At 39.4% G+C, this 14,314-nt stretch overlaps 1 protein-coding gene across 2 annotated transcripts in view; it reads left to right on the top strand.

Annotated features, from left to right (window-relative positions):
* The window catches only part of ctnna2 (catenin (cadherin-associated protein), alpha 2), a 438,985-nt gene that overhangs the window by 362,108 nt on the left and 62,563 nt on the right, over positions 1–14,314 (top strand). For both annotated transcript variants that reach the window (XM_030048073.1, XM_030048108.1), the window contains exon 9: positions 2,950–3,102. In XM_030048073.1, coding sequence (XP_029903933.1) covers positions 2,950–3,102 — 153 coding nt within the window. The remainder of the gene's footprint in view (positions 1–2,949; positions 3,103–14,314) is intronic.

The following is a 14,314-nucleotide window of genomic DNA, read 5'->3' as shown; positions in this document are numbered from 1 at the left end:
GAGCTTCTTGTTAACCACTTCAACATCAGGTGGGAGTAGTTGCTGTGAACTTTGGCTACCTCCTCTGTCTGGATGGGAAGAGAAGAGAGAAAAAGATGAGAGACAGACAGGGTGGGGAATAGGAAGAGGAGCTATATATTCATTTCTCAGTGATCAAAATTCTGGGCAAGCAAAGCTGTTTGTACCAAAGCACACAATTTCCAATGTCTCTCATGCCTGTTTTTAATTCATAACATCTTGCAGCTATATGTGTATATGAATATAAATATAAATATGACAAGAAGTTATTTCTTTCGCAGTCTAGAAGCAAGCTTATGTTACAGCAGGTTCCATCTCTAACATAAAAAAAACAAACTAATCTAAACTAAAATAAAATTAAAAAAAAAAAAAAAAAAAACACCACCACAGCAATCTGTTGTGACAGCAGTTTTGGCTCATCTCACTGCCCTACATTTGTAAGACATTCCCACAGTTAACATGTTGCCAAAAGTTCACTGATATAGTGCACTGAAATTCAAAATTTACGGCCACAAAGGAAGCTGAGGATAGAATACCAACAGCCAGAGCATTTCTCAAGAACAAAGCCTCTCCTCAGGACATAAATTGAACATATTAATATATTAAACACTTTTTTTCACCATGTATTCACAGCACTCTGCCATTGTGGCACTGCAGGGGAGGAGAAACTGATAGCTGGCCCGCTGACTTACGATGAGGAGGACCTTTGCTTTTTTATTGATATTCCGGGTCTATTTCCTTTAAGTGTTGGTGAAATACAGAGGGAGTGTTAGATTAGAGGGGAGACGGTGGGGATGGGGCGATGAGGGAGCCGAGATCTGAAAGATTGAAGATGGATTTCTGTGGGAGTGGTGTGGGCATTAGAATGCTGATGGTGCAGGAGAGACTGCGACTCAGGAAATCACTCGTCTGTATCATTTCTCTACCCAAACGCACTGCCAGAATCAGTTTTACTGCTGCGCATTCATGTAGTCTCCAGAGACCTACTGTACTAATATCTTACATGTAGTCTACACTCATGTTACGTGCAGTCATCAGCCTGTGGTTACTCATTAATCACAACTTATACATGAAGACTATTTGTGACCACTGTCTAATACTGATATCCAGACTCAACCCAGTCTTTTTTTTTTTTTTTTTTTAACTGCTATTTATTTATTTATTTATTTATTTTATTTCCACTCGTATCCACACCAAAGGAAAGTGTTCTTTTCAGCCAGGCTTTTTACCGTTCAGCTGGATTCAGACAAATCCATGTCTGGCAAAAGGGAGGAGAATACTAAAAAGGATGTTGCTGCAAGAAAAGCCCTGTAAACAAAAGCACTCAGTGAAGCACCTTTATGACAACGGTCAGGGTGCATTAAAACTGTAGGATTACATTATGGGCACACAGGGCTAGATCATTACATGACGCCTTTGGCTTTCATTCCCATGTGATCTGCACCAGAATTGAATTTGACATATTGATTAAAATGTCAATTTTCTTCCGCTTTCTATTCCCGACACAAATTTCAATCATCGAATTTTTCCCAGAATTATTTTCTGCCCCGGTAAGAGTCTGACAGCGTGTTTCAATAAGATATAAAGAAGTTATTTCTACTCCCAGGCCCCACCCTGTCCACTGACTAACAGGGTGGCAAGTTTACATGATTACAGTGACAGATTTATGCTCTACAGAGTGAAAAAGATGTAACACTCTCAATTCAAAAATGTCAAAATATATCAGCCCGCAATAAAATCGCAATGTTTAGGACCTGCAACATATCTCAGTAGGCATACCTGTCACTTCAGATCAGTGATCCAAGACTAGAAAGTTTGAGGAAAGGACTGTACATACAGAGAATGTGGGCGCAAGCTTGTTTGCAGCTTTTTTAGACCCGTCATGTCCACTTGACTGGCCAAATCAAGTGTCCTCTCAAAGACAGTAGTGATGAATTATCTGCTTGTAGGGAGCCATTATTCGCCATTGTTCTCTTTTCACTCTGAACTGGCAATTAAGTGTTTAATTGGTGGAGGGTATATGAGTTTGTCTGACAGACCAACATATGAATTTTGTTGTTTAGTGTGCCCTGCTCGCTCTCTTTCTGCTGCCTTCTACATTTTTTTAATATAGGAGCATGGCAACACACTGCTTTACAGCTAATTATAAAAGATGGCTTCAGAAATCAAACAAATTTGTGACATCCATATTGTTAATCATTGGTGTTACATTTCTCATTTGTGTGTGTGCAGACCGAATAACTGCCTGCAAACTCTGCTGTTTGTGGCATATGGTTGCCTATTTGTGATTTAATGTCATAATTATAGTGCTTTCTTGAAAAGTCAGAGACAATGCTCACACTGTGGCATTCTCTTACTATTGAAACATTGTTTAAAAATAAATGAATGTGCAGGTGCTACTTACTGTGGTGGAATCCTTTTTGTTCTCTAGTATATTTTTGTCCATTGGGTTACTGGTCTCATATCATATCAACTTCCCCTCTGTATAAGATGAAGGACTTGTCTTTTGTTGTTTGTATACGTGTCCCTCTGGTCTCTTTCACTATTCGATATCCCTGTAAGCAGCATCAGTGTCCATTTACTGTCTGATAAAAGAACCAGTCCCCTGCTAGTTTTGAGCAGAATGATTCCATAAACATAGATATACAGTTAAGTCACAAACTCTGCCATAGTAGAAAGGCTTTATGGGAAAAGAAACTAGTATTTTACACCCCTGTCTTCTGAGCTCTCACTCCCTTTCCCTCAGCTCCCTCTGGTCCAAGTTGTCACTGTCCTGTCTTGTCTTTTCACCCCTGTCATCTTATGTTAAATTTGTTACTTTGCTAAGTGTAGTGTAATCATTGCTAAATTTAAAATTGAGTTTAAAAAAATATGACATCCCATCTACCACCTCAAATCTCTCTCTCTCTCTCTCTCTCTCTCTGTTCCCAGTTGAGGAAGGCGGTGATGGACCACATCTCAGACTCTTTCCTGGAAACCAACGTCCCTCTGCTGGTGCTCATTGAGGCGGCTAAGAGCGGTAATGAGAAGGAGGTCAAGGAATATGCCCAGGTGTTTCGCGAACATGCCAACAAGCTGGTGGAGGTCAGTCATAAATTAAACATGGCAGTACATACACACGCATAGCTCTTCTCTCTCACCATGTCAATATTGCCCTTAAGAGCTTCAGTATGTTCAAATCTGTGAGCAATGCAACTCAGAGCATCATGTTATGGTTCAGTCAGTCCTAAGAGGCATTGTGGGTATACACAAACCCTGCCTATGAGATTTTAACAGGAGAACTTAGAGGACATGTACAATACATATAAATGCTAAATGGCCATGTTAGAAATCAAACCTGAGATACAAAAAAGTTTGATTTTTTTTTTTTTTTTTTTTTTTTTTATTTTGAGAAGTTTGAGTTTATTGATACCCTATCTGTCTGATTATAAGAAGACACAGATGCACAGAAAGACACACACACACACACGGTTCTAACAAAATTAAAAGTTGTGATGTCTTACTGGCGATGACCATATAAAATCGAATTTAATCTCCTGTTTATTTTAAGAACAAGATAGTGTTTGTTTAGTATGCTGTCAAAATCTTAAAATCACTGTAGTGACAAAGAAACAAAATGCTTCCAAGTACATGTTACTGACATATTGCCCATATCCAAATGCACGCACACATGCGCACACACACACACACACACACACACACACACACACACACACACACACACACACACACAACACAGTACTTTGGAATTTGCCGCAGTCTTTATATTCATGCCTTTATTTCCACTGGCTGACATGACATACAAATAGCTTTTCTTTCAGACGCTGGGTAAAGGTTATTAAATTATTTGCAGTGTGGTAAGCGAGCAGAAACACAGTCCATTTAGCTTTCTAACACTTTCCCACAGCATGCCCAATATTACAAAGTCTACATTTACATGCACAGAGTAACACAGCTATTGGTTGTACTCTGGTTAAGGACATATCCAGGTTGAACGGCTTACTTGTATTCTTGATACAATGTGATCGAGCAACCCTGTTGCTATGAATAAATCAATGAATAAAATATTCCTGTCCACCTGTCATGTCCCACACACAGATGGAATGAAAAGGTGGACAGATGCCAGGTACTTCGTTCCCAGTTGGACTTAAGATACTTCTAACACAGAGGAAAGAAATCAGTAGTAGTAGTAGTAGTAATGGCAATAATAAACATGTTATTCTAATGAGTTACTACATTTGAATTGGTGGACTTAAAACTGGGTTATTAGAATCACTGGGTTAGGAATTCCTTGTGCATCTCAATATAGCTGGCATAACCTAGCTGCACCCATCACACACTTCACACATACAAACCAGCTGTGTGTCATGCTCTGTAATATGAAACCTCATGATACTACTGGTGATTTGTTGCAGTCCACACCATCATGCCAAATATCGGTGTTTAATTACTCCTAAAAATGCGAAGGGACACGTGATGCTGTAAGTACATTACTGGACTGGCAAAATGCTTTTGTGTATGTTTGCTGCAGGTGTGGTCAGGGGGTTGGGTGGGTGAGTTGGGTTAAAGGGGTCATATTACACACTGGTGGTATAAGAGGATACTGGGCAAGCGCTACCTTTCAACCCCCTATTTTGAAACTCTGTGTGTGACTGTTTTTGCAAAGGTTTCCCCTTGCTTAGTTTCAAAGATAGGGTAAGACCCCCAAAGATAGGGTTGTGTCCTTATCTTCTTTATCTATTGTATATACCATGATTTTTTTTTTTTTTTTTAGCTGCAACACTTCATATAGATCCACTTGAAAGCCACAGAACCACTTTGAAGAACTTCTTGATTCTCCTTTGAAGCCATAAACAGTGCATGGTGCCACTGATGAAAAACTATTACAGTTTCAACCCTGTTCTACAAATAGTAAAGGTCCTGTGAAGTACCATTTACCTCCCAAATATCTCTGGGGGATGATCTTGTTTAGAGTGTTGAAGATTAAGTACTATGCATATACTTTGAAATGGGTATAGTACGCCCACTTTAGATGCCTCTGTATCATATCCAGCCGGTTATTTCACTTTTGTAAATGACTTTCACAGGCCTCAGCCTCACAGAACTCTGCAGTGCTTCTCCAACAAGAGCATTTATCATGTAACTGTTAAACTTTCAAATATTCTCAATATTGCTGAGGGGAAAACATGAACTGAGTAAGTTATAATGGTTCTGCAGAGATACAAAAAGGGTTAGAGTGATGGAAATAACTACATAAATCAAGACCTAAAGTTTAACATTGAGTTTTTCTGAAGAAATTTTGCATAGGAACACCATTGTTCAGAATTTTCTCAGATTTTGTACTCTCTCTCTCTCTCTCTCTCTCTCTCTCTCTCTCTCTCTCTCTCTCTCTTTCTCTCTCTCTCTCTCTCTCTCTCTCTCTCTTTTTTTTTTTTTTTTTTTTTTTTTTTAAACTTATATGATCCAAACCAGTCTGGCCTGTCTGTAGTGGAAACAGTGTGATCAGCTGGTTTGCAGTGTTACTGGGTGGTTGCAAGGTTGTTGCTAGATGGTTGCTAGTGTGTTGCAAGGTGGTTGCTAGGGTGTTTTGAGATAGTATACTAGTTGATTGCTGATGTGAACATCCCATCACAAAATAGTGCAAGGGGTAGTAATGTCAGATGTCATGTAGTGATAAATGTATGTGCATACAATGTTGTCCTCCTGCCAAGGTGGGTTTACACCATTATTGGTCATCACAAGCTAATTAGCTAATAAGTTTCCTTCCAAGCATTGCTAGCAATATCATTTTCATTGCTATCATCATCATTATTAACGTTATAGTCAACATCATCATCATAAGTACTATCATCCCAACCATCTAATACAGTAATTACCATCATGATCAATGCCACTGCAATCATCGTCTTTATCATTACCTCAGCAGTCATCTTCATGATGTCAGGGAGGATCTGTCTCAAGCCATTAGCCTGGAGTTTGGATGTGATCAACAGTGCTGAGGGGAAAACTGCCCCTATTCACGCCTGCTTTGTTTCTGTTTCATCTTGTTCCACTCAGCCTCCATAGTCTGTCTCTCCTTCCTCCACTGTTATTCTCTGCTCACCTCAGAGAGAGGCCAGACTCACCCCAAGGCCCCTCCTAATCACATCATACTCATTAGCACCATCCTGGCCAGCGACAGGAAGCCACTAATTACGAAGCAGGCTGTTTCATTGGCTGAAAGAGATGTAGCGGATGTGTGAAGTATAATGCAATAAACCTGTCACTGTAGTTGAGGAAAGACATACTCCATGACCCCCAAATTAAATTGGGCCTTTTGAGTCGGACGTGTCCTCTTGTATACCATCCTCAAACAGTTGCTCACCTATATATATGCACACACACACATCCACACACACCCTCTCCCATGTACACACACACAAACACATTCTAATTTCCTCATCTAAATGGTACAGCATGAGATGGTTTTTTGGCAGGCAGACAAAAGGCTCTTTACTGCCCCCCTGATGCTCCGGGTGTGAACATACAACTTCTGACAAGCTTTACCTTATTTGTAATTATGATATTTTAACTTAACTTCACCCAGAGGTTTTCTAATTCCAGACATCTCTGTCCCTATTTATCAGGAGAAAGTGATGAGAAGTGGAGGAGGGAAATTGAAAGCAGTTAAACAGGCTAAAGGGATGCACAGAGAAATAGAGCTTTCTTCTTTCCTTCAGGGTTTGAGAGATAATGGGGTTGTGGGTATCCCAGTGTCATCAAACTGTTAGTTCAGGCTTTGTCCATGACACTCATTACTTTCCAAGGTTGACTATAATCAGAAGTACATAATCCTGACTGACCAATCAATCCTGATGCATGTATACTATGCCTTTTCCTACTAACTCTATGGGCTCTAGTTTCCCGGCGCAGCGCGGGGTGGCGCAGTGAGGCGAACCCCGCGCAGAGCTAGTTTCGACCGGCGAAACGGCTGAGGCGGACAGGTTCCAAGTTTCGCAGGCGGAGGTTCACCGAGATGGGAGTGGTGGCGCAGCGGGGGGAGGTGCCGACAGATTCGGCTTGGCGCAGTGACAGTTTCGTGCCAAAAGGCTTCGCCGAGGTGCGCCAAAAGCTCGCCATCTGAAACCACGTCTACTTTCAGCGCAAGGCAGAGCGGAGCCGGCGCAGTGGAAGTGTGGCTGCCTGGCGCACATCACCAAAACCTCACAATCAGCACAAACGGTGCCATTCTCCTTTGATCTGACATCAGCTGTGACGGGACAGTTGATATGGAGATATATGTATGTGCTGATTGTGATCGTAGCATTGAATAGTGTTTTTTTCGGTATTTATTGCATTGTTCATGTGCCTGACATTCCGGAAGCCTGCCTGTGAGGTTTTGGTGACGTGTCCGCACTGCTCGCCGGTCTCCGTTCCGCGCCTGTCTCCTGAGCTCCGCTCCGCCTGCGGCAGTAGACCTCCATGTCAGCTGTGTAAACTTTCATTACGCCTTCACGCAGCGCATTTTAAAGGCAAGGACAGGGGCTCATTTGATTGGTTACATGTGAATCGGCTGTGTCAAACCCACTCCACGCCTTCTCTCCTCCTCTCTGCCAGTAGGAGGGATGGCGGAGTACTTGCGCCACCGAGAACGGCGTGCCAAACTTGGAAAATCCGCCTGGCCACACCCAGTTGGCGAAGCGCATCTGCGCTACGCCCCCGCCTCGCCTGGTCTGCGAAACTAGAGCCCTATGTCTGCATCTGTTTTTTTTCTGTATATTTCCTTGAATCAGCCTCTGCATTCAGGGGCGCCATATATGGGGGAAAAGTTAGGACAATTCCAAGGGCCTTTGCCTGACAGGGCCCCCCTAAAAATAGGTAAAAACTAATATAAAATTATTAAACCATCATCGATGATCATCGCCACTGCTGCCATTAACAATAGACCCTCAGCTTTCCATTATATTAGTGCAGCCCATACTCTGACATGCTCTTGTTAATTGAACCACAAGATGAATACCCATCTTTTAATATTGCCAGGGTCCCTCTTTATGGCCACTGCAATGAGAATGTACATTTGCCATCTACTCATGGACATCAAAAGGACGTCACGCTCCATCACTGTTCTAATGTCAGAATGAGTTCTGTCTTTGACCTTGACTTCACTATGGAGTCTTTTCCTGAGCAGGTCTACAGATGAACAGCGATGGAATAATGAAGGGCACTGCCTTATCTGAACTGCATTGCTTTGCTAAAGAAGGGCACAAAGGGACAAGGTTTATTTACTTTTTTTCTTTTTTCAGATTAGTTTTTTGTTTTACTCATGGGCCTCCAGTGCCACTATCTGTCCTTAGATCACATAATTCAATGTTAATCTCTATTTTGCAGCAATAATCTATACATCTGAATGCTGGCCCTCAAGTGTTGACATTCTTTTCAGAAAACTTCATTTGGTTTTGTTTTGCACATTTACTTCCTCAATGGACCTAGAGATGTTTTATTTGCATCATCTATTCTTGATCCCCGGCCTACGCCACCTCCACCCCCTCCTACTTAGTCCCAAGAGTTCCTTCATTAATTTCATGTCTCAATGGAGTTTGCTTTGTTTGTATTGTTTTTGTATGGTGTCCCCTGATTTCTTTTTATCCCCTTGTAGTACTTTTGTCTGCATTCATTTGAATATTTTTGTGAGTGTCTAGCATTACTTTGCATAGTCTTTGTCTTACCCTTCTCTTAATTTAGTTTCAGCATTTCTTTATACTGGAATTCTTCATTAATAATGAATAGTTGATAATTCTAACTTTAGAAAGTGTTTCAATGAATGTAATGGACTAGTTGTCCAATAATAGATTTCATAAATGCTATAATAGCAATTTACTCTACTGAGCTGTAAATGCAATACAAATTGAGTATCATAACCACAAACATGGAATTAAATACAGTAAAGAGAGTGCTTCTACCAAAGCCAGATTTCCTCTGACACACACACACACACACACACACACACACACACACACACACACACATACACACACTCACAGATATAGATAGATAGATAGATAGATAGATAGATAGATAGATAGATAGATAACAGTAGAAGTGAACAGTCTCCAGGTTGTGAGGAGACAGATCAACCCTGCCTAAGCCAGCTCCTGTATTTCCTCTCACAGTTATTTTTAGGTCATCTCTTGGCCAAAAGCCAAAATAAATTGTCAGGAAGACAAGTCTGCAGGGATTTTAATTCCCGGTTACTATAAAGGTTTCCCCTCATTTGGATTGCAGAAAGCCAATAGACTATATGAAATCACTGTACAGTGCCCTCAGACCCCCCAGAAAATCACAAAAAATGTATAAATTACACAAACACAACATGCATAGTACAAACAACAATAAGAGACACAGTTACAGTATGAATGGTGTTTACGAGTTTAGCAGAGTTACTGCATATAGTATGAAATATTTTATGTAAAAGTTCTGGGTTGTTGCAGTGGCTCTACAACATCTTCTTGAGGGCAGTTTTATGAATTCTTTTAAAGGGGGGATGAATGGGATCAGACACAATATTGCCAGCTTTTTGTTTCACCTACATTCTACATATACATCCTAATTGACTCTGCTCTGGCCATGTTGATAATTCTGGATAGTCTATTTTTATTCTTAGACCCCAGGTGGCCATACCAAAAGAAAAGAAATATTCTAGCTGAAGGCTGCTTTTGCCAAACTTTTTTTTTTTTTTTCTTTCTTTTTGCAACTTGGTTAGGCAATGAGCATGTAGGCTGACAGCTCAGTAACAGTGAACCAAAGTTTTATTCTTTTTTATGCCCCTAAATTACCATAGAGCTAGCTGTAAGAACATTATGTGCAAAATAGACAATGAAAGGCTGTTAATGAGGTTTAGTAAAAATGTATTATCCTTGAAGGGAAATTTCATGGCAACCCACACAAACACAATTCACAAGAAAGATTACTACAAAATGAGAGAAACATCAAGGTTTTCAAACACAGCAAACAAATAGGTCACCCAGAGAAGACAGAAATATTCCCTGTGAAGATTTTCAGTGCAGAGATTTATCAGCTGCTATGTCTCCTCTGTTCCCATAATCACATTATGTGACACCTCAGTTACTTTTGCCTAAAGGCACAAAATCTTACATCCTACATCTCAAACAGAGCTGCTAGCATTTCAGCATTTGACATAACCCTTAATGCACATTAGGCTAAGACTTATTACTCTTTGGAGACTAGATGGCTTAATAGTTTGTGCTCAGGTACTTACAACTATGGGTTTTCTTTTCCCTTTTTTTTCTGGGCATTTCTGATGGAAATGAGGTGGGCTTATATAGGCGGGCCAGTAATCTTAAATCATTCTTTTTGATCGCACCTCATTTGAGAACTGAAGCAATGAGATACATAGGCTACTGTATGTATGAACATCTTTAATGCTGAAAGCTAATTTTTGGATCTTAAGTCAGCAAGGACTTAAGGAGGATAAGATGCATTTTAGCCAAATGGAATGCTCTCATATTTTCACAGATGTTAGTATATGTCAAAGCAGAAACTGCACTATGACATCTTGGGAACTTTTCAGAGAATTCAGAAACAAAATTGCAAGGAGGCACAGATCTGGGAAAGGGTATAAAATGATTTCTTATGTGTTGGGAGTTCACAAGAGCATGCTCCATCAAAACTACCTAGTCTCTTTCGACAGCTGGTCCTCCCACCAAACTGACCATAGAGGCTGTTGGTCAGGGAGGTGATGAAGAACCCAGAGAAAACTGATACAGTGTTCCTTGGCTGTGATGGGAGATCTTGCCTTGCCGCATGCATAAAGCGTTGCATAGATTTCACCCTAAAAGGTGAAGAAACTTAATATTTGGATTTTTTTTTCAGTAAATGAGGGGGACTCTGACTCCATTTCAGGTTGCTATGGTAAATAGTTGACTTAAGCGAATTTCCTGCGGGATGAATAAAGTATCTATCTATCCATCTCTTAAGATTCAAAGCCTAATATAAATAATATCAGTTTTATAGCCACACATTTCTCACACATCTCTCACATTAATATACTATATAATTTCTGAACAGCAAGCAGGCTGCACTTTTATTAATTAATTAATTAATTTATTTATTTATTAGTTTATTTATTTATTAACTATTTACACATTGTGATATTGAAATGTAGAAATGGGGGACCCTGGTGCTCAGGGTAACTGTGAGCCCTGCAGCATCTCCACAGCAGCTGGTGGAGTGCAGAAGGCACCACAACAATTAATTGTGCAGCATCATTACACACAATAGCACTTTTTTTTGTGAATAATTTATGAAGGCATTCCAGTTGACATAATTCAAGTTTTTTTGATAGACCACTTCAGCATAAAACTTTATTTCTGACTCATTTGTCATGTATTAGTTCTGTTCTGTGTATATTTAAATAATTAATGGAATGAAATTAAAAAAAGATAGACACAAAGTAGGAAAACAAAAGGTTAAAACTACAAAGACACATTTTCACATCATGTTTATTTTTTTATATATATACATCCTTAAGTGTGCGTGTGAAAACTGACTTTTGTGTGACTACAGAACAATCAATTTGGAAAACTATTCCTATGCGATTACATTGCATTATTCAGTTCAAGAGTCAAAAGTAAACTTGCCCCAAACAGTAAGTCATGTGAATTTATCTTATTTATTTATGTATTTATTTATTTCTCTCTCGTTTAGTTTATCCAGAGTCCAAATAATCTTGGGAACAAGAGAGTTTTGTGACCATATGAGGAGGACAAACTAGGTCTATTCATTCACCGCTGTCCAAAATTTTCCCTCCTCAGCACTCACTAGTGACAACAGTGGATAAACAGTGGTTCTCGATTGATGGGTTAATCTGATCAATAGTGCCACAGGCCACAAACAGGAAGTTTCACTCCATGGTAGAATGCCATGTTAAGTAGCAAATGCTGCACCTGATGGCCATCCAATCACTTCTTTATGTCCAGCATTTGTACTACTCAGCGCTACTGTATGCCATGCTGCGGATTTTCTTATTGACTCGGTACTAAGCAATACCAAGGCTATCCTGACAGAGATAGAGCTATTGATATTAAGTCATATTGTCTGCAATAAAGGGGGAAATCTTTGATTTCCGTTTTTTACAGTGTAAATGGGTAAATAGAAACATTTCATTAATGAAGGATTGGAAGTATTAATACTTTAGTAATGATCTGTCAGTGCCTATTGATATCATAGAGACTCAGCATGCAACAGTTATTTTGCTACTATTGTAATGGTAGCGTGAGTCTGCAGAGACCAATTACTGCTTGTGTTAATGTACATGCAATGCTATTTTAGGACTAAATTGTCACAGAGATTAATGCAAAGGGAGAACAGTCATGGACTTTAGTGTTAACATGAAAAGGTGACTTGGAGCTAATTCAGCCCACAGTCTTGTACATGAAGGTTAAAGTTGAACAGCGTTTATTTAAATATGCAGGTAACTTTAAAGACCATCCATTTTCTTGTGGAACTCACTTGATAATGAAGCTGGTTGGGTCCATTTTTGTCAATATTCTCTTTACAGATTAGTATCATTAGCAGAGCCATGTCACAATCCATTAATTTTTGAGAGTTTGTGGCCTATTTATTTAATATACCAAAAAGTAACAAGAGGGCTAAAACATCTACTTTTGGTAACTACTAGTAACGTCAGATGTAGAATATTTCAGAAAACTCTGCAGACAGTGGCAACTCCTACTTCCTGTGTTTATTTGATCATGAAAGTTGGATACTTTTGTCCCTAATGGCCTTCACAGGCCTTAGACTTTTTGTGTCTGCCACTGTCCTAGCTATTCAGCTATATAGATCACATGTCAGAGTAGCAAATAAATACCTTTTGTGGATGCAGCTGCTGCTAAAGCCTACACTACACATTCAACCTCAGGAGCTTGGTGAAAAATAAATAGTAATAGGCCTATAGTGATAAATGTTTTTTTTAGCCACGTTATTCTCTCTGTTTGTATGGGATAAATACAATGTCATATTTCAAAACTAAAACCAAGCTTTGAAAGGTTGAAACTCAGAGCTTGAAAACTAATCAAACTGGTCTTGCAATCTTGAAGTTAAGTTAAGTTTTGAAGGCCTACATAATGTTTAGATAGGCTGAAAAAAATTCAGATCTCTGCAGACATGATTTTGTGATTGAGTTTTCACTCCTCACAACTGCAGCACTTTTTACAGTGTTTTTCCAACACATTTTCAGAGATTCAAATTTGTCGCTGTTCTCTCAGTGTATTAGTTGTTTATTTGGTTTGAAACATTATAAATGGTGAGCTACAAACTGGTGCGCATACGTTGAGATAAAAGTTTTGAAACTTTTGGAATCTTTGCAGATGTGCATTTGCACATGTGGTTCAGATCGTTCTTCAGCGCTTACAGCACCTTCTTTTCTGCCCACACAGCTGCAAGCCCGAGTCACATGAAGTATGAAGCATTATCTTGTGGCTCTGGTCTGAAACTCCAAAACAGAAAAACTGAAAAAAGCAGTCAAATAAATAAATAACATATGAATAAATAAATAACATATAATAAAAAACGGGGCCCTGGAGGAAGTGGAATTTGCTGTAAACCTATTGTTTGCTCTCTGCTAAAGCAACTTACAGTCCAATCACATGCCCTTTTTACAGGGTCAGGTAGGATTGACATGCTGCTCTGCCAGTGACTCAGCTGTTTATCCAAATGTGGCCCAGATTGTTAGCCTTTATCTGTCATTTATTAGTCAGTTTTGTTGTTTTATCTGTTTTCATCATTCTTGTTTTTGATGCCTAAGGTGTTCATCTTTGTTATATGACACAAGTTATTGGTGGCATCAGCACCAAAGCACAGTAGTGCAGTGGTTAAGGCACAGGTCTAAGGAACATAGAGATAACAATTCAAAGCCAGTGGCCAGCATTTTTTCTTTTTCCTTAGGAAATACCTATCACATGCCTGTCTGGTTGTCTGGTTTTCCATCATACCAGAGTCGTTACACTGAAAAATGTCCCTTTCTGATGGGAGATAGCAACACACTGCAGCGAGTTACCACCATTTGGGAACAATGGAAATATTTACACATCCAGCAACATAGTTGAAATTAGACTCTTCCCAGGGACTCATATCTATCTTTTCATTGCTGTTTAGTGTGTCTCCATGTGCAATATATTGTAAAGTGTTTAATTATTTCATTTATTTATTTTATTCAACCTGTATTTTACCAGGTAAAATACTCATTGAGATTAAAATCTCTTTTACAGTTGTCATGTTTTGGTTTATAATCACCAAATGG

Source organism: Myripristis murdjan, chromosome 1, assembly GCF_902150065.1.
Source record: "Myripristis murdjan chromosome 1, fMyrMur1.1, whole genome shotgun sequence".
NCBI classification, from domain to species: Eukaryota; Metazoa; Chordata; class Actinopteri; order Holocentriformes; family Holocentridae; genus Myripristis; species Myripristis murdjan.
Note: the sequence above shows the minus strand (reverse complement) of the source record. Positions and strands in the feature narration are given on the sequence as shown.